The following is a 19,280-nucleotide window of genomic DNA, read 5'->3' as shown; positions in this document are numbered from 1 at the left end:
AGACAGACCCAATTGTGGCACAGGACGTTTTATTGAGCAATCTTCTAATCAGTCAAATTATGAGTTCCTTAAAATAGCACGGATTGTAAAAGAAAAAAGGTAAAATAACAACAGTTCTAACATCGATTGTAAAAACCACCTACACACATCAGCACTAAATAAATAACAGCGGCCAGTACGGTCGGCCTCACAGTGGTTTGGCACCTTTCACACCGAATCATCCCTGGTTCTTGCGGTTCTCGGCCTCGGCGCGCACGGAGGACATCCACTGCTTGTGGTTGTCCACGTTGGTGAAGGCGGAGTACGTGAGCGAGTTGGGCACGCCGGCCGAGACGATGCCCCTGAGGAACCAGGCGGTCTTGTCCTTGAACGCGAGCCCGCCGCCGCTGTCGCCCTTGGCCACGGCGGAGCCTGTGAAAAAGTCCACGTTCTAGATTTTTGCCAGCACTACTATGGATAGCAAGATAGGGAAAGTATCGGACGCGTTTTGAGCCCCAGAGTCGCTAAATGGGACTGAAACCGAACGTGTGACCCCACCAATGGACTGCTCTCCGAACGAGGAATCTATTGATGGGGACACACGTTCGATTCGAGTCCTGTTCAGCGACTCTGGAGCTCAAAACGCGTCCGGGATTTCGGCCGCCGCCAAATCCGCTGTACCGTTGATGTTGCCGGCGCAGAACTTGTCGCTGGTGATGTAGGGCCGGAAGGTGTCGGGGATCTCGCGCAGGCAGTCGTCGAAGGCCACGAAGGGCAGGCGGGCCGACAGCAGCGTGGGGCTGGGCGTGCGGTCGTCCGTGCGGCCCCAGCCCACCACCTGCGGGCAGGCCCACAAAAAGCAGTGTCACTACGTCACCGGGAATCCAGGAGAGTGACGTCACGTTCGTTTGACAGGACAGAGACTTACGGTGCCCACGTCGCCGCGGCGCAGGGCGTGCAGTGTGGTGCCCAGCCAGTCCACGCAGATGGGCATGACCACGGCGCTGATGGACACGTGCACGGTCAGCTCCACCAGCGCGATGTCCTCGGCGTAGTTGCGGGACTTGCCGCGGTACTTGTCGGGCAGGTGGATCTTGTACACCTGCGGGAACAGCAAGCAAGTGTGACCCCACCAATGAATTCCTCGTTCGGAGAGCAGTCCATTGGTGGGGTCACACGTTCGGTTCGAGTCCCATTTAGCGACTCTGGAGCTCAAAACGCGTCTAGAGTTTCGGCCACCTCCACCAGTCCTCTGGCCCACTGTGCATTCGTCTCGCGCGGCGCGAGAGCCGAGACACTTTTTGCCGGCGTGCTGAACTTACATCACTGCGCTGCACCACGCCCTGCTCGGTGTGGTCCCAGTCCCGGAAGTACTTGCCGACGGCCACCTTGTACCGGGACGCCGGCATCTTCTGCTCCACCGAGTCGTCGTAGAAGCAGTGCGCCGCTGCGGACAAACGGGTCATGTTCAAAATTCTAGACGCGTTTTGAGCTCCAGAGTCGCTAAATGGGACTCGAACCGAGCGTGTGACCCCACAAACGGATTCCTCGTTCGGAGAGCAATCCATTGGTGGGGTCACACGCTTGGTTCGAGTCCCATTTAGCGACTCTGGAGCTCAAAACGCGTCCGGTATTTTTGACCGCCTCCATCGGTCTTCTGGCCCACTGGTACCAACCTGAGACGACGAGGTTGGGCAGCACCAGCGAGCCGCCACACACCTGCGTGATGCCCGTCTTCTGCTCCTTGTCGTAGATGCCGGCGTGCCAGGGGAAGTCCCCGATGTTGGCGTCCGTGCCGTGGACGATGAGCGTCTGCCCCTTGGCGATGGCCACGCCGCACTCTGAAACAGCACGACCGTCTTGTGGGCGCCAAACACCAACTCGCTTCCATTTTTTTTCCAAAATTTCACAGTGTGCCACCTGTTGTTGCTCACACAGAAACAGCTACACTGTTTTTGATCGGGGTTCATCGATAGAAAACGGTTTGAGTGAGATAAAGGAGGTGTCAGCACCCTTTTTTTGCTAAGCCTGAAGAAAAATCAACAGCTTCAGTTCATGAAAAATACAGTTTATTTTTTGATTAGGTTGCATACATATCAAGCGCACACACGTTGAGCAAAAAATAAGATTGATCGGGTTCAGTCTGATCGGTCAAAACGACGACCACCGGGGTTTTGATTTGAAGCTCGTCAAATGGCACCGGGTCGGACGGGTCACCGGGTTAGATGGCGGCGGCAAGGAACACCAGTACGAGCCTTGCCGCGCGCCATGGGCGAAAGCAAAAAGCTGCAGTCACGTGACACGTCACATACAGTCACGCGGTTCGTCACGTGTACAGGCAGGAGGGCAAGCCCTGCGTCAGGTTGACCGCCAGGACACCCACGGGAACGAAGCCACTGACCGAGTCCTCCTCGAACAACAACAGAAGCCCATGCAGGCCGCGAAAATCTGGACAACAACAACAAACCCGTCAACAGACAGACAACCTCGCCAGGGACCGGGATCAGACAATACACTATAAAAATGTGGAACTGACCAGAGGAAAAATAGAAACAAAGCTACCCCCTACAAAAACAAAACATTAAAAAAGTATCACGTTTAAAATTATCAATACCCGTTTAATTGTATCAATATGATTGAGCAAAGAATTACCAACGTACCCCCGATCAGGAAAAAATATTTTTAAAAGAAAAACAAACACGATATCACAGCAGCAAACTAGAGAGACGAACAGAAACCACTGGGGCACCCACCAAGGTAACAAAACAACTCACATGCGTCAGGGGACACGAACCAAAACCCGTACAACATTTACCCACAACCTTCACACACGAAAATAAGCTATAACTCAGCTGAAGGCAAGAGGGACGGACACACAAAGACCCGGCGTGCATCCCACCGCATGCCACACTGCAAGGCAACACGATGTGTCGTGCACCCTACAGGTGTACCACGCTTCTTTGGCAAGCTAGTCTGCAAACAGGAGCACGGAAGTCAGGTTTTGGCCCCCGTTCCGCTCCGTGGTGGTGGAGGTCGCCAAGCCATTCACTTTCACATTGCCCTTCGTGCTGTTGGCGGGCGCCCCTAGGGCGGCGGCCAGGGCGGCGGCGCTCACAGTCACATTCACATGCACATTCAGATTGAGCTGCACGAGGACGGGCGCTGCGAGGCTAGGCCGTGCGGGGCTAGGCCGTGCGAGGCTAGGCCGGCCGGGAGGGTCTCTAGGCTGACCTGGGGTGCACTTGAACAGCGGCCAGTCCCAGGTGCCGTCGGGCTGGCAGTTGACGGCGTCGTAGTCCGGGGTGACGCCGGCGGGGAAGCGGTACGACGGCTTGCACTGCAGCTTGGCGCGCGTGCCGGGCAGCTGGCCCTTGTCGCAGCGCACCGGCTTGCCGCCCAGCGTGCACTCCAAGTCCACCGACGTCGAGATGAGCGGCGGGCAGATCTCTGCGACAGACAGGGTGTCAGGACCCGCCGTGCGTTGGGGTTCCCCACCAAGCCACCGCGGCCGAAACTCTAGACGCGTCTTGAGCTCCAGAGTCGCTAAACAGGACTCGAACCGAACGTGTGACCCCACCAATGGATTCCTCATTCCGAAAGCAATCCATTGGTGGGGTCACACGTTCGGTTCGAGTCCAATTCAGCGACTCTGGAGCTCAAGACGCGTCTGGAGCTTCAGCCGCCTCCAGCGGTGGCCCACGGTGCGCCCTCAGACACTCACTGGCACACACGGGCGGGTCGGGGCTCCACACGCCGGACAGGCAGAACGTGAAGTTGGTCTCGCTGTTGAGGGTGTAGCCCGGCTCGCACGAGTACTTGAGCACGGTGGCGTGCGGCACCGGCGTGTCCGGCACGGCCCGGCAGACGGCGCTCGAGTCGCCGGCGGGGCAGCCGTCCACGCGGTAGGAGCCGCCGGTGTGGCGCTGCGGCAGGCGGCACTCGGGGCCCCCGGAGGGCACGGGCGGCCTGCAACCAGAGGAAAGCACACTGTCAAAACTGTCTTTTGATTTTAAGACTTTTCCTCGCGTCACTCTCGTCGCATCGACGGCGTTACCTAGACGTGGCCTGCGTGGTGGGCCGGGGCTTCTGCGTCGGCTTCTGGCTGGGCCTCTGCGTGGCCGGCCGCTGGGTGGGCCTCTGGGTGGGCGGCCGGGTGTCCGAGCCGCAGCCGTCCTCGTCCGAGCCGTCGGCGCAGTGCTGCACGCCGTCGCAGCGCGCCTCGCGGTCGATGCAGCCGCCGTACGTGCAGCGGAAGGAGTACGACGGGCACCTGCACAGTGGGTTTGCCAGAGAACCGGTGGAGGCGGCCAAGACGCATTTTGAGCTCCAGAGGCGCTAAATGGGACTCGAACCGAACGTGTGACCCCACCAATGGATTGCTCTCCGAACGAGGAATCCATTGGTGGGGTCACACGTTCGGTTCGAGGCCTGCTTAGCGACTCTGGAGCTCAAAACGCGTTTAGAGCTTTGGCCGCGACTGGCGGTCTAGCGCCTGCAGACGAGCAGGTAGGCACCCCGTTACGTAAGCGCACCGAGCGGGTGGCCTACCCCGACTCCGTCAGGGGCTTCCACGGTAAGGGCACCGAAGGGCTCTGCACTCACTTGACGCTGTAGCACTGCGTGTAGGTCTCGTCGGAGCCGTCTTTGCAGTCCTTGCGGCCGTCGCACACCACCGTGTTGTCCACGCACTGCCCGTTGGCGCACCGGTACTCCTCGCCCCTGGGACAGCGGAGACTGTGCCTTACAAAAACAGCCACAGCAGCGCCGCCGCGCCGCGACACCGGGCCCCTGGCCCTGGGCCTCCGCTCGCTCTCGTCTTCGTCATCGTCATCATCGTCGTGGTCGTCATCGTCGTCGTCATCATCATCGTCGTCGTCTCCCTTCCTGCGCCTCCCCCCGCCCCGCCAAGACCACCGCCTGCGTCTCGACGGCGCGGGGCCCGGGCCCACGGGCGGCGCAGTGTGGTGTCTTTGCGGCACGCGCATCAGCTACAAGCACCCCGAGCGCGCGGTGCGCGCGGTGCGGCGGCGGGCTGGCCGAGCACGGCGACGTACCTGCATCCGGAGGTCGGGGGGTTGTTGGCGAGCCCCAGCCCCGGGGGCCGCGGCCGGTTGTTGCCATTGTTCCACTGGCTGCCTTGCCCGTTGCCGCCCTGGCCGTTGCCGTTGTTCCACTGGCCGCCTTGCCCGTTGCCCTGGCTGCCCTGGCCGTTGCCCTGGCCGCGGTTGCAGATGCGGGGATGCTCGTCGGAGCCGTCAGCGCAGTCCCCCACGCCGTTGCACTTTGCGTCCGCGTCCACGCACGCGCCGTAGTCGCAGCGGAACGACAGCCCGGGGCACCTGCGGGTTCAAACGCCGGTCAGCTTCTGTTTTCACGTCTGGAGTGGAGAGTGCCGCACAGTGGGCCGGAAGACCGGTGGAGGCGGCCAAAACTCTAGACGCGCTTTGAGCTCCAGAGTCGCTAAATGGGACTCGGACCGAACGTGTGACCCCACCAATGGATTCCTCGTTCGGAGAGCAGTCCATTGGTGGGGTCACACGTTCGGTTCGAGTCCCATTTAGCGACACTGGGGCTCAAAACGCGTCTCGAGTTTCGGCCGCCTCCAACGGTCTTCCGGCCCACTACACTCACGCCGAGTTGGAGGAGCACTGGGACCGCGTCTCGTCCGAGCCATCGTCGCAGTCGCGCGCGCCGTCGCACACGCGGTCCACGTCGATGCAGCTGCCCGACGAGCACCGGAAGCTGTGGACAGGACGTCGTATGAGAAATCGCTGCGGCGCCGAACCCGAACCCGGCGGCAAGCCATTCGCTGTGACCACGGGAAAACAAGCACAGTGTTCTGCGGATTGCTACCGTGAAAATTCTGAAGAAGCACCACTGTCAAAAGTGAATTTTCATCTACTCGTGTAGCGAGGCGCCCGCTTTTTCATTTTTTTAAAGCCGGGGAAGGGAGGAAAGGCAAGGCGGCCCCGAAAGCCATAGAGTACTCACCGCTGCACGTCAGATTTGTATCTGGAACGCAGCCCCATCGGATGAAATTCGAGAAACATTAGATACAGGAAAGAGAAGAAACATTCATGTTCACCGGGAAAGAAGTCGCCTGTGCACCAGGTCGTAGAATGTTGCAAAGTAGTAAAAAGAAAAGTCCAAGTTGAAGGCGCTGGACCGAGATAGCGGCTTACCTGCAGTCGTACTGCCTCTTCAATCTCACCAGAGGCGTGAACGCGTCGGAGGGGTCGCTGGCCGTCCCAGCTGCAACCAACAAAACCGGCTTCTAATATTTTGCCTCAAGGAATTACGAACAAAGTTGCCTTTTTGTTTTTTAAAAAAATATGGGCCGGTGTATTGAGAATATTTAAAAATGTTTAAAAAGTGCGAAAATTTTCCGAATTTACCGGTGACCGGTCTTTAATTCCCCAGCGTTTCGCACGCGGCTCTGCCGGGCGCGTCTTCCAGCTCGCATACTCCGGCACACTCGCAGACCGGTCGGGTCGGGCAAGGCGGGACACTGGTAGTACAGTCCGGTGCAACGCCCCGAGACGCAATGGGGCAGCGCGTCGGTGCCCTGGGGCCACCTGGGGCGTGGGTGGCGGGAGAGAGAGAAAGAGAGAGAGAGAGAGAGAGAGAGAGAGAGAGAGAGAGAGAGAGAGAGAGAGAGAGAGAGAGAGAGAGAGAGAGAGAGAGAGAGAGAGCTGTCGTACTCTGCGACGGTGACGCACTTGGTGACGTAGGCCGCAGCGGATTCACGCCGTTCAGGGGATTAGCCGCTGCAGCCCGGGCGAGGCACAGACCGGTGGAGGCGGCCGAAACTCTAGACGCGTTTTGAGCTCCAGAGTCGCTGAATGGGACTCGAACCGAACCAATGACCCCACCAATGGATTGCTCTCCGTCCAGTTTAGCGAATCTGGAGCTCAAAACGCGTCTAGAGTTTTGTCCGCCTCCACCGGTCTTCAGGCAAATCCACTGTGCGAGGCGGCCAACTTCGACACGGCGCACATCGGCGATACCCCTTCACCAAGTGACCTGCTGCCGGGCGTCCTCTCGCGCCTGGGGTATCGACAAGGTCGATTGGCTCCCATTGATAGCACACTGCGACGTGAACTGCAGCTCGTTTGCCGTCGAGACGGAGTAAACAGCAACGACAAAACGGAGCCAAAGTCGCCGAATTACTTCATTATTTTTTTACCGGAGCGATCTGTGGCAATGACTGGAGCACCTGCGTCGTCTGCAGAACGATACAGTGTACTCGCCACGATTCGTCGCGCAGTTCGCGTGGAAGCGACGCGGGCCCGCTGGCGTTTAGAAGCGCGGCTCTAGGCCTCGCCGGGTGGGTGTCACTGGTGACCCAGAGCCGCGAAACCACTCCGCGGGCCAAAACCTCGCACACAGAGAAAGTCCCCGTGCACGGACGGCCCGCGTAAAAAGGCGGGCCAGTCACGTCCACCCCAGCGACAAGACTACTAGAAAACTCTGAAAATTTGCCAGCGAGCACCTTCACGTTAATTCTAGTTGATCTAACTTTTTTTTTCGGACAAATCGTGGAGGTCATGCGATTAAAGAGGTCCAATGCCGGCGGTCGCGGTTCCAGCAGGTTCGTTGGATTTCCGCGAAGCGCTGCTGCTGTTTTGTTACCGGGACGTGAGGCGTGATCGCTTGCCTCATTATTTAAGTCTCCCCCCCTCCCCTCACACAGCCTCCGTACGCCCCCGGCCCGCGGCATGCCGCGGCATGCGCGAGGCGTGCGCGGCTGGTACGCTGGTATTTCCACGAGTCGGGGAACCACCGGCGCGGCAGACGACGTGCGATGCGTACTGGAAATACCCCGCGTCGGCCCTTGCAATCTAGCGAGCGCTCTAGCGGGAGGCGCGGGGTATCGCCGTGCCTCCGGCCCCTTTTCGCGCCTTTATTCACCGAACGAGTTTCCGCAGCGATGACGTCACGAAAAGCGCGTTGGTTCCCTGTCGAGGCACACGCCCCACGGCGGTCTTTGACGGGGAAAGACCGGGGGAAAACAAAGGGAAAACGGGGAAAACAAAAGCACCCACCCGTCAAGCTGAGCGCCGGCAGCAGGGCGGCGAGCACGACCATCCAAGTTCGGCGCGTACTCCGCATGTTGTTTATGTTGTTGTTACGCTGTTGTTGTTGTTGGCTCGCTGCTTCGCTGCGACGCGCTGCCCGCACTGTCACACTGTCACCGCGGCCCGGACCGCGCCGGCGAGGCCACCGAGACGGCCAGCACGGCCAGCATGATGCGCGCGCGGATCGGGGCTATCGGGCAGCGTGCATGGCGGCAGGGGGGGTCGTAGTTTATCACAGACACGATGACGTCACGCAGTACGCGGCGCGCGGCGCTTCCAAACGTCTAGTCCGTCCGTCTCCCGGATGCGCGAGGTCGCCGTCGACCCGTCGACTCGCCGGCAGCGGCCGTCAGCTGGGAACTGAACTTGACTTTGCTTTGCGGCGGGCCGGGCGGGCCGGGCCGGCTCGCCGGGCGTCTCGGGGCCTCTCGCCGGGCCGCGCTCTCTGGGGCCGCGGGTCTCCGCCGGAGGGGCGCGTTCGAAGCGGCCAGCCGCCCGGCACACGCTCGCTCGGCTTGCACTCACGACGGCGTCCCGGAGGCAGCCGCGTGCTAGGGCTGTCGAGGCGGCAAGCGCGCTCCTGCACAGCACTCGCCGGCCAGCAGACTGAGAGTCCTCGTCGTCGCTCTGTCTCTCTCGCACCTAGACGACGCGCCTCATGAGCGAGAGAGAGACATCCGACCAAGACGACTCTCGGATTGAGTCTGCTGGCCGACGACGGAGGAGTGGGGCCGGAGTGCCGGCGTGTTACCGGAGTGGGGGTGTGACCAAAGTGGAATGAATCCACGGCGAGGCTAAGCCAGGGCTACGCCGGCTACGCGAGGCGTGTCTCGGGTCGCGCCCGCTGGAGCCGCTGGAGTGCTGGAGTCAGGTGAGGTGTGAGTTTCGGACGCGGGGCGGCAGGTGTCGCCACCGTCGCCGTGCCGCCCGGGAAATTCCCTGCGGTCTCTCTCTCTCTCTCTCTCTCTCTCTCTCTCTCTCTCTCTCTCTCTCTCTCTCTCTCTATCTGTGTGTGTGTGTGTGTGTACATAGTTCCTAATAAAATTCGGTAACTCAGACACTTCCATGTATTTCGTACAAAACGTTATAAACACAATGGTGCTATGGCTAGTCAAGACACGGCGGTACCAGCGGGGGGTCGTAAGTGAACGAAGAACCTGATTTCAGGGGTCCACAAACAAACACTTCCACAGGTCACCCTTAAATCGGGAAGTTCGTTGAGTCACGCCCCCCTGCGGGTAAGCTGTCTCATGGATGATGGCGATGATGAGGGTGAAGGGGATGAGGTAGAGTGGTGAGATTAGACAACTACGTGGCACTACGGCGATGGCTTTGAGTTGACGGGGAGAGACGCTACACTAGAAGCGGCGCGCGGCGACCACCGCCGCCACCAGACCGACCACCAGGGCCGGCACCGCCGCCACAGCAGAGCCGGCGCCCTCCAGGTTGCAGCCCTGGTTTCTGTCCATCAGGCTGGAGAACTCCGACGCGAGCACGTTCTCCTTGTCGAAGATGGAGATGAAGCCAGCGGCCGCCCTCTGCCAACAGCGAACAACCAGAGTCACGGGCCGGACCAGCGTGCAGGGTGACAGTGCAATGACTTCCATCCACCCACCTTGAAGATGACGTCCTCCGTGCCGCGGAACTGGCCGAACATGTTGAGCGCGCTCTCGTAGTGCTTGGCGCCGTAGCCGAACCAGTACTCCAGCTCCATGAGCAGCAGCGCGGCGTCCTTGGACAGGATCTCGTCGGGGCCGCGGGACACCACCTCGCCGACGACGCCCGTGCTCAGCGCGCACTTGGAGTCCACCAGCAGGCCGAGCTGCGTGCTGACGGAACCGTTGCGGCAGAGGACGCGGTACTCGTCCTCGCGGTAGTCCGCGTTCACCTTCACGATGCCGGAGTCGTCGACTGGAGGAAGAAGAAACGGTTAAACGTACACGCGAAAGTGTTTGAACCTGGCGAGTGTAAGAGGCGTCCGTACTCTCGGTGATGGCCCTGAGGTCGATGACGGCCACGTCGCCGCGCTTGTCGTTGAGGCACCGCAGCGCACCCTTGTCGGCGAAGTACCCGTTGGTCAGGCTGTTGGCGGCGCACTTGTTGGCGTCGGGGTTGTCCTTGTTGTCTGTCCAGGACCAAATAAAAGTTTTAATCGCGTTGAGGCTTTTTCGCGTGCCTGGACGGAGCCCGTCCTACCTGGGCACAGGGCGCACAAGGCCGTCCTGGTGTTGGCGTCGCCGTCGGGGTTGTGGATGTTGTCGTCGGCGCCGGGGGCGCAGGCGCGGTACAGGTAGCTGGCGGCTGCCACCGAGGACGGGCACTTCCGGGGCAGGAGCTTGCGGCTACGGGCCGCGTCCACCCACGCCGTCCACGCTGCAGACAAGCACGCCGTCAGAGCACGCCGTCAGAGCACGCCGTCAGAGCACGCCGTCAGAGCACGCCGTCAGAGCATGCCGTCAGAGCACGCCGTCAGAGCACGCCGTCAGACCAGCAGTTCCTTACCCAGGCCGCCGTACTCGGGGAAGCACGCGGACTTCTTCTTGAGCTCGGAGAGCTGCGTGATGCCTGAGTCGGCGCGAACGACCGCCACCACCTTGTAGGCCCTGTCGTTGTCCGAGTCCTGGTAGATGAGCCCGGCCAGCCCGAACGTCCTGGAAGCGTCGCCAACGACAACAAGTTAGTCAAGAAGCCTCTCCGGAGTGGCGAGCCAGGTATCTAGCCAGGGGTATCCGAAAGTCCACAGGGTCGCCAAATCTTGGCAACGAACTCACTTTCTGGCGAGGTGCGAGTACTCGGCGTCGATGGCCAGGATGTCGGCGGTCATGTTCCGCACGGCGGCCATGCAGTCCCACATGCTGGCGCCCGCGATGCACTGGATGGAGGGCTCCAGGCCGAACGTGTAGGCGCCCTGCTTCAGCACCTCGCACTTGTTCACCTCCAGCGGCGTGAACACGCACCAGCGCACGCTGGGCCGGCACTGCTGGCCCTCGGCCGGCGGGGGGTTGACCGTCTCGTTGCGTCCTGAGGGCGAAGGGGTGGGTTCGAATACCGGAAGGTTTTCACGTTCCTTGAGCGCCGCCGCCGAGCGCGTGGCCGGAGCGGGCGGCCTTACCTCTGGCCATGTAGGTGGACAGCACGGTGCTGTCGTTGGGCGGGTCCACGAGGACGAAGTGGTTGCTCTCCGAGAAGAGGATCTGGGCGAGCGCGCCCTGCCACGTGTCCTTGCTGGAGCGCAGGAAGGCCGCCATCGTCTGCTTCGGCAGCCACGTCTTCAGCTTGTTCTGCAGCGTGGCGGACTTGTCCCTGTCAAGGACAACTTGTGTTACCAGCGCAGGTTTTCACCCTCCGTTTCCAACCTCTATTTCCTGACGTACTTCCTGGCCACGACGACGTTCCAGGGCTGCCGCAGCCAGGTGCAGGGCTTGTTGTTGTTCTTGATGACCTGCATGGTGCCGTTGGGGCACAGGTAGCGGTACTGCTCCGGGTCGGCCCTCGGCTTCCTGTCACCCAGCTAGGAGACGAGACGCAAAACAATGAGGCAGGCTGAGGATTGCTTGCCACCCCTTTGGGGTTGCCTCCACTCACCCCGAAGTAGTCCTTGGTGTACTGCAGCGCCACGTAGGCCACGTCGCCGCCCCTGTCGGTGAGGCAGGACAGCGCCGCCTCGTGGCTGCCCAGGTGGTTGTTGTAGGAGCACCTCTCCGGGTTGTCGCACAGCGCGCACAGCTCGGGGTGCTTGGCCTCTGCAAGCGGAAAAAAATTTGAGGTTAACATTACTGTGAAAAGCACTTAATTTTAGTCGATGTGACTTCATTCTTTGAGCAGTTCCATTTACAAATTTTCTGGCCTCGCTTTCCACACTTACTGAGCTGCTTGTCCCTGAAGTCATTGCGAGACCAGTCACCGGGGATGCACGCCTGGCTGAAGAAGGAGCCGAGGTTGTCGTACTCCTCCTCGATCTTGGGCACCAGCTTGTTGCACTTCTGGGGCACCACCTGCCTCTCGAAGTGCTGCGGGCAAGTTTTCGATATCAAAGACTGGCACTGCAATCGAACCGATCGTGTGACCCCACCAATGGATTCCTCGTTCGGAGAGCAATCCATTGGTGGGGTCACACGTTCGGTTCAGCGAGTCTAGAGCTCAAAACGCGTCTTGAATTTTGGCCACCTCCACCGGTCTTTTGGCCCACTGTGGGTACCTTGAGGACGCGGTTCGTCCACAGCTGGCTGTCGGAAAAGCCAGGATGGCAGAACTTCTTGTCCTTGAGGTTGGCGAGCAGCCCGTTGTAGTTGGACCTGACAATGGCGACGGTCTCGAAGGCGAAGGGCTCTGCGGACAAGACAGTCGGTGATGCCGCCGCCACTACAAACCCTTGGGGAACCCAGTCCGCGTCGCCTCACCGCTGAGTCTCTCCTCGTGCCTGATCTCCGCGATGATGCGGGTGTCGTCGTTGACCACGAACTTGGAGGCGAGCAGGACCTCCTCCGCGGTGAGCACGCCGAAGTCCGCGTTGCCCAGGACGAGCTGGCGCGCGCACTCGGCCGAGTCGGCGATGTGGAGGCAGTTGGCCTCCGTGTTGCCCTTCTTGAGGTTGGCGCACGTGTAGGACTGCACCCTCTCGGAGGCGCACACCTTGTCTGCGGCACGGACAGAGTCGTCTCCAAATCATCTCCAGTTTTGTCAACACATTCCATCTGCCGCCGGTGCCATTTCTAGTCGGTAGTTGGCGTTAAAGGACGTCTCGCCTGCGGGTGCGAGAGAGACAGTTGGCGATTCGGCGGAAGGGCGGGCAGACAGCCCATCGGCCTGATAAGATATGACACACACCGCCACGCCCAGGGCAGCCAGGGCCGCGCGCCTGCCATGCCTGCCACGCCCCGCGGCCAGACGGCACGCCAAGCCACGCCAAGCCACGCCAAGCGCCGGCCGGTGTCGCTTACAGAGTCCACAGTGCCATCGGGGCGTCCCAACACCTCCTACACTCGCCTGAAGGTCTCATTGCCTACCCGTCCTTCGGTTGCCCAACTAGCCAAAACTGAGTTACAACGATTCATTTCATAACTTTATAACCCTCTGACGGTGAAGGGGAGTAGGGCACCGGTGGCGTGGGGTTACCGCCCTTTTACAACTAGACAAACCCCCAGGTACTCGAGCACCTCAGGAGCAAAATGTGACCATCCACATACCCGCCTACCGTGCAACGTCCTGGGCTTTGCTCTCGGAAAGAAGGGCTGGCGTTAGCAACCGTTCCGCCACCGATGGATCAAACGAATTTTCACCTAGTCATGGAAATTGTTGAGGAATATGTACTCACAGACGGTCTGCGCGGTGGCGCAGTGCGCGGCGGCCAGCAGCGCCAGCAGCAGCACGGTGTGCACGGCCTCCATGGCGGCGCGGTGTGTCGGTCCGGTATTGCCGGTGCTCGGGCTCGCTCTGGCTGGCTCTGCCGGTGGAGGTGACCGAATCTAGGCTCCCCGCGCCGAGCCTGCCAGAGGCCTGCCAGAGCCGCGACTGATAGTGATAGCGATACGACAGGAAGGGCCCGGCCGGCCGGTGAGTGGCACTGGATGAGCAAAAGGGGGTTCCAGGAACAGTCAAATGCAGTTCCGGTCGCGCCCGAGTTTGGAATGTGAAATGACATGCGCTTTGTTATTATCATGTGCACGCGGTTGCTGGTGTTTTCTCACCTGTTGCTGATGACTGACCATGGCCTAGGACATGGCCTAGGCAGTAGTTCTCTGTTGTACAGGTCGGGTGCAGAGTGCCCACCTCATTCTACCGGAGGTTGAGAATAAGGATTTACCCTATTTGACTCGGAAGAGGACCCGCACCCATTTCATTAGTGCCTGGCCCAGGCACCGTCTTCTAAGACCTTGAGGATTCAGTCTCCACTTGAGTGATAACTCGATTTAATACGAGTCTGCTACGTTCGGCCTGTTGCTCTCGCTTCACAATTTTTCTTGACCCAGTCGATAAAGGATAACGTTCTCCGGACTTCCTTTGCAAGCAAGGCACTTCCGGATCACATGATGTTTTCACTCGGGAGCACGTTCGACAAGCGTACCTTTTCGGTATCACATCCACGCAAAGAGTATAAAAATGATTTAAAGTTAAGATTAAAAAGTTGATGATCTGTTTTTTCTGCATGTGGGGAAGAGGTCACTTTCCCGTATAAATTCTAACAGGAAAAGTTAGATAAGGTTCTTTGCATCGTGGATTCAAGCTTGCTTGACCGACGCTTGCAACCTGCCGTAAAATAATAAATAGAGCAAATGTCTGGTCAGGTTCTGCATGGCGCTGTGGTCTTCGCGTCCTTGTCAACGTGTTGCCAGGGCAGGCCTGTGCCATCAGGGATTCGCAGATAAGATTAAACAAGTAAGAGGTAAAGGCAATCATAGATGTCTCTTAGAGGAAGCCGCTTTGCCAGACTGCTACTTAAGAATCAAAAACGGCGGGAAATAGGCCAGTTCATTTTCGCGCCTTTGTCGGTAAGGTCATGCGGCAGCCATAATTCATGCTGACAAATATATCACCACAGAGGGCTTTGCCCCCACGCCTAACTGGCTAGTTGGGCTGCCTACCCGTAAGGCGTACGCACTGTGGCGCCCCGCTTGAGGAGTTGGAGTACGATGGGCTGCCTACCTACTTGGCGAGAGGCACAACATTGTTTTGTTCGTCTTTCTTGTCGACAGATTTGCTTTTCTCGGTACTCTTAAGCGTATGATAACCAAGACAATGCAGATGTCTCTGAGAAAGGTGGCTCCATTAAACGACACCTTTGGTGTGACTTGAGTAAATTGACGAACAGGTGGGCGTGTTCTTTGTGCTTAGGGGAGGCAGTATGAAGTTTCAGTGCAGCGGTTTTAGACGAAAATGAATTCAAAACTAAAGCAGATGAGTAATTCTCCTCATATCGTGGCCCATTGTAGGGTTTCGTGGGCTACTCGGGCCCTGGCGGGCCGGGGAGGCAGAGGTTCCTCTTCTGGGCCACGAGCTCAGTCATCGTGCCGCCGTCGAGACAAACACGTTCCCTTCCGCAATGCCTCACGCACGTCACGTGGAGGTCAGCCGGCCGCTCTCTCTGGTCGCGTCGGCCTAGCCACGGTCGCCTCAGACGGACGGCCCCAGGCGGAGGCTAGGCCGCAGCGACTGTCGCGTGCCAGATAGCCCAGCCCGCTCGACGGACCGCTACTGCAGCTGAAGTTTCCGCCAGTCAGTAGGCGTGGTGCCTCAGCCCGCGCGGTGCAGTGTGAGACGTGCCCACAGCGCGACAAAACCAAAGATGGGGACCCTCGCCAGGGGCCTGACGGCTCCAGCCAGATGCGCCAATCAGGTACACGGTGTTCGTGGTAAAGTGGCTCCATTAAACGAAACGACAACATAGTATGCACTAACTGCTGCAGCATGCCTGCAGGTGCGATCTAACTTGCACTTGGCGAGCAGACGTGCGTGCGCGAACCTAATTCTTATCTCAAGCGTGCTAACTGTAGAAAAACTGTGCGTATGACAAGAGTGAGGAAGGTACGGCCTGTTTTGTGTTTTCCAGCAGATCTTGGCGGTGCGTCTGAGGTCCACGATTACCGTGAGCCCCACCCTGGACGAGGCCGCTACGCCGGACTCGAGACCCTTCTCTGAGGTCCCCGGCCCCAAGCCAGTCCCCATCTTCGGAAACATTTGGAGGTTCATTCCGGGGATCGGTAGGTGCAGGCTTGTCCAAACGGTAGAACATACGCATCGGTTTTCTTCAGTTCTTCATGAAATGATTTGCCAGGTGATCTCGCCGGGATCACTCCGTACGACCTGCCGGGAGAGCTGGTGCGTCGCTACGGGCCCGTGGTCAAGCTGGAAGGACTCTTCACAACTCCAAGACTCTTTGTAGCTGACCCCGAATGTGTGCAACAGGTAGATTTGGATTGTGAAATATGCAAGTTCCTTGTGGACTGAAACAAAGATCGTCAACGGGTGGATCGCGATGGATCGTGCTCGCGAACGTCGGTTCGGGTCGGTTCCGAACCAAACCGAAGCGCCGGTTTTGGCCCAAACCGTTGACCAGCTTCGAGTCCCGGCGGCGCTATAATTTTTTTTCGCGATTTCAGAGCTGCAACCGCAACTAACATTTCACGGCACACATAAATACCGTGGGGATTCCTTTTCAAGAACCTGAAGGGTACCAGAGACCGACAAAAATGCAGGCTTCTGCCGGGATTCGAAGCTGGGCCAGTCGCCGGCCGGGTCCACGCCCGCCAGGGCTTGGCTCGGGCCCGACCCGGACCGACGTTGGCGGGCACGATCCAACGCGATCCACCCGTTGACGATCTTTGGACTGAAACTTAGATAAGATACTAAATATTGGTTGCAGGTGTTTCGGACTGAAGGACAGTGGCCCATACGGGAAGGCATATCTAGCATTGACTACTACTACAAACACTACAGGAAGAACTTGGAATTCAGCCTTGGAACAGCGTAAGATACGTCAGATAACGTTTCCCACTGTGTTGCGAGAGATAACACCGTTTACATTGTCGAATTTTCAGAAACGGGGAGATGTGGCAGAAGTTCCGGTCCACCGTGAACCAGGTAGCCATGCAGCCTAGGAATGTGAAGGTGTACGTCGAACCTATTGACGCCGTGTCGGAGCAGTTCATACAAAGGTAAAAAATAATAACACTGTCCATATATTGGGAGCAAAGAGGTCGTCATATTGTTTATTTTTCAGGATACAGTCATTACGGGATGAGAACTTGCAGCTACCGGACGACTTTCTGACTGAAATGAAGAAATGGGCTGGAGAATGTGAGCATAGTGTTATGACTACGATAAAAACATTGCAGCTGATTGGAAGTTTGTGAATAACGTGGTTGTTGGTGCACCCTAGCGATAACTTACGTGGCCCTGGACACGCGGCTGGGCCTCCTGGAAGACAACCTGGACCCCCAGTCGGAGACGGGCCGCATCATCGGCCTCGTGCAGGACGTCTTCGAGTCCATGGCCAAGCTGGAGTTCGGCCTGTCGCCCTGGAAGCTCGTGTCTACGCCCACCTGGAGGAAGCTCAAGTTCGCCATGGATGTGTTCACGGAGTGAGTGGTTCCAAGGGAAACTAGGCCAGCGCGCGGTGCTTTGTTGTTGTTTATTTTTTTCTTGAGGGAAGATGAAGGCACCACTATCGCAAAATGTGCCAACAGTCTCGCGATAACGAATTCTAAGCTATTGTTTTGTCGCGCCACAAGAATCTGCCAGTCATTTGAACCGCACACGGTTTTGCTTGGGGCAGGATGGCGACCAAGCGGGTGGACGACGTCGCACTCCGACTTGCCAAAATGTCCAAGGAGGAATTGGAGTCCCGGCAGCTGAGCGTCCTGGAGAGACTCCTCATCAACAGCAAGGACCCTGCCAAGGGCGTGGCCTTCGCACTCGACATGATGCTTGCTGGCATCGACACGGTGCGAACTGTGAACAAGGATGTCGATATATCTAATGTCGGCAGTAGCCTTGTTTTGATCTGCTGGTGTCTTTTTCTGTAGACCGCAAACCAAACGTCGTTCCTGCTGTACCTGCTGGCCACCAACCCAGACCAGCAGCGCACCCTGCAGGCCGAGCTGGACAGGGAGTGGGCTCCGGGGGCGCCCCTCACCGCCGCCCTGCTGGAGAGGCTCAAGTACACCCGGGCCGCCATCAAAGAGTCCCTCCGGCTGATGCCCGTCGTCACCGGCATCCTCCGCACCTCCAACCAGGACCTCAACATGAAGGGCTACCACATCCCCAAGGGCGTACGTCAGAGTTTAACAGTGTCTGGTCCATTTAAACAGTCAAGTATCGGGTGAGGACAGTGTCTCTTCCTTTTGCAGACAACGACAATCTGCAGCACCTACGTGATGTGCAAGAGCAAGGAGTTCGTCCCGCGGCCCGACGACTTCCTCCCCGAGCGCTGGCTGCCGGGCAACGAGAGCCTCAAGCCGACTAGCCCTTTCGTCAACATTCCCTTCGGCTTTGGGCCGCGGATGTGTGCCGGGAAGCGCTTCGCGGACCTGGAGATGGAGGTGCTGTGCGCCAAGGTTGGTGGAAGTCCGCACAAGCGCCCGCCGTAGAGTCACACCATCGGGCAGAGGTGCACGATGGGCTGCCTACCCTGCCGAACGCAGGCGGCCGGGCGGAGTCCCACTTCCAGAGCAAACCAGACTTGCTTGTCTTAGTATTCGAGAACAAGTGTTCAGTTAGTGCATGTATTGATGCATCAAGCCCAACAACGACTTAACGCAATTCTATTCCCTGCCATTTTTTTCTGTTTCAGTTACTGCGGAAATACAGCTTAGAGTGGCACCACCCGAAGCCGGAGGTGCAACAGCAGCTCTTTGTCACTTTCACCAGCCCACTCAAGATCACCATGAAGGAACGGTGATCGGAAAACGTCTGTCGAGGCGGCGTTTCAAATCGTCACAGCAATAATTTGTGGTGAAACGAAAGGCCAAGTGCACGCAAGATGTGCGCGCAAAAGGCACAGTATTTTTCGCCCCAAGGGAGCCCACTGAAAAAAAAGTCTAGTAACGATAACCAGAATCCTGGAACCAAATACCAGACTGTCTGATAGAATATAACTCAACTAGAATTCTGGTAAAAAATACTAAACTGTCTAGTTGGCCTCAGTCTAGTAAACCGTACCAGATTTATAGTTATCCTCACAATGCCGCCAGGTCCCCTTCTGGTAGTTTTTACCAAACATCCTGGTTAGTTAATGTGCTTACAAAACTGAAATAAGAAGTCCAAAATTTAATAAAATATTTTTTCGTAGTGATGAAACCTAATGTGACGTCGATTTCGTTAACGAACAACCTCTGAATTGGTTTTTTCCCTCCTCCTCTCCTCCGGATTCGGACCGGGATCTCACACTTGTGAGGCGGGCACGTTACCACTGCGCCACCACGTCGCCTGTGGGTCGAGGGGATCCCCACCAGGTGACTCTCTACGTGTCTGGCTCAGGGAAATACTCCCAGTGTTTCTTTCGGATTTAAGACTCCGAAAATAACGAAACCGGTTGCAGTTTACTTTTTGACACCCGAACATTTCAATTCAAACGAATATTTCGAAGTTTTGCGTATGGTGCCAATTACGGAACAGTCTGGTAAAATTTACCAGGATTATTAACCAGACACCTGGTAAATGTCACAACACCCGATCTGGTTACTGCAACTGATCATCTGGTGAGAGTTACTAGGATTCTCGTATGAG

General features: G+C 58.1%; 3 protein-coding genes across 5 annotated transcripts; 1 reads left to right on the top strand and 2 right to left on the bottom strand.

Annotated features, from left to right (window-relative positions):
* Window positions 1-12: 12 nt before the first annotated feature.
* On the bottom strand, window positions 13-8,417 carry LOC117644806 (modular serine protease-like). 2 transcript variants are annotated; one of them, XM_034384437.1, is made up of 14 exons: window positions 8,025-8,417; window positions 6,162-6,231; window positions 5,971-5,991; window positions 5,611-5,721; window positions 5,034-5,318; window positions 4,582-4,698; window positions 4,034-4,249; window positions 3,701-3,945; window positions 3,211-3,426; window positions 1,656-1,820; window positions 1,302-1,426; window positions 908-1,081; window positions 661-817; window positions 13-411 (listed from the first exon to the last, which is right to left on the bottom strand). In XM_034384437.1, exons 1-14 carry the CDS (start codon window positions 8,089-8,091, stop codon window positions 218-220), a joined length of 2,163 nt encoding a protein of 720 aa, XP_034240328.1. In that variant the 5' UTR covers window positions 8,092-8,417; the 3' UTR covers window positions 13-217. The 2 variants fall into 2 exon arrangements, with proteins under 2 accessions (XP_034240328.1, XP_034240329.1); XM_034384438.1 differs by lacking the exon at window positions 5,971-5,991.
* A 684-nt stretch (window positions 8,418-9,101) lies between these two features.
* On the bottom strand, window positions 9,102-13,529 carry LOC117645532 (transferrin-like). The gene is made up of 13 exons (XM_034385808.1): window positions 13,372-13,529; window positions 12,458-12,694; window positions 12,256-12,386; window positions 11,923-12,067; window positions 11,643-11,800; window positions 11,432-11,568; window positions 11,170-11,360; window positions 10,829-11,078; window positions 10,560-10,708; window positions 10,254-10,430; window positions 10,042-10,182; window positions 9,673-9,968; window positions 9,102-9,595 (listed from the first exon to the last, which is right to left on the bottom strand). The coding sequence occupies exons 1-13, from the start codon at window positions 13,442-13,444 to the stop codon at window positions 9,416-9,418; spliced, it is 2,265 nt and encodes a 754-aa protein (XP_034241699.1). The 5' UTR covers window positions 13,445-13,529; the 3' UTR covers window positions 9,102-9,415.
* A 1,701-nt stretch (window positions 13,530-15,230) lies between these two features.
* On the top strand, window positions 15,231-18,856 carry LOC117645533 (probable cytochrome P450 301a1, mitochondrial). 2 transcript variants are annotated; one of them, XM_034385809.1, is made up of 11 exons: window positions 15,231-15,390; window positions 15,604-15,754; window positions 15,829-15,959; window positions 16,417-16,520; window positions 16,592-16,708; window positions 16,774-16,850; window positions 16,933-17,134; window positions 17,329-17,497; window positions 17,579-17,824; window positions 17,903-18,109; window positions 18,346-18,856. In XM_034385809.1, exons 1-11 carry the CDS (start codon window positions 15,340-15,342, stop codon window positions 18,451-18,453), a joined length of 1,563 nt encoding a protein of 520 aa, XP_034241700.1. In that variant the 5' UTR covers window positions 15,231-15,339; the 3' UTR covers window positions 18,454-18,856. The 2 variants fall into 2 exon arrangements, with proteins under 2 accessions (XP_034241700.1, XP_034241701.1); XM_034385810.1 differs by having other exon boundaries at window positions 15,235-15,390; window positions 15,607-15,754.
* Window positions 18,857-19,280: the final 424 nt, after the last annotated feature.

This window comes from Thrips palmi, unplaced genomic scaffold (assembly GCF_012932325.1).
Source record: "Thrips palmi isolate BJ-2018 unplaced genomic scaffold, TpBJ-2018v1 HiC_scaffold_18, whole genome shotgun sequence".
NCBI classification, from domain to species: domain Eukaryota; kingdom Metazoa; phylum Arthropoda; class Insecta; order Thysanoptera; family Thripidae; genus Thrips; species Thrips palmi.
The sequence above is the reverse complement of the archived record's forward strand: the minus strand, read 5'-3'. Positions and strand labels throughout refer to the sequence as shown.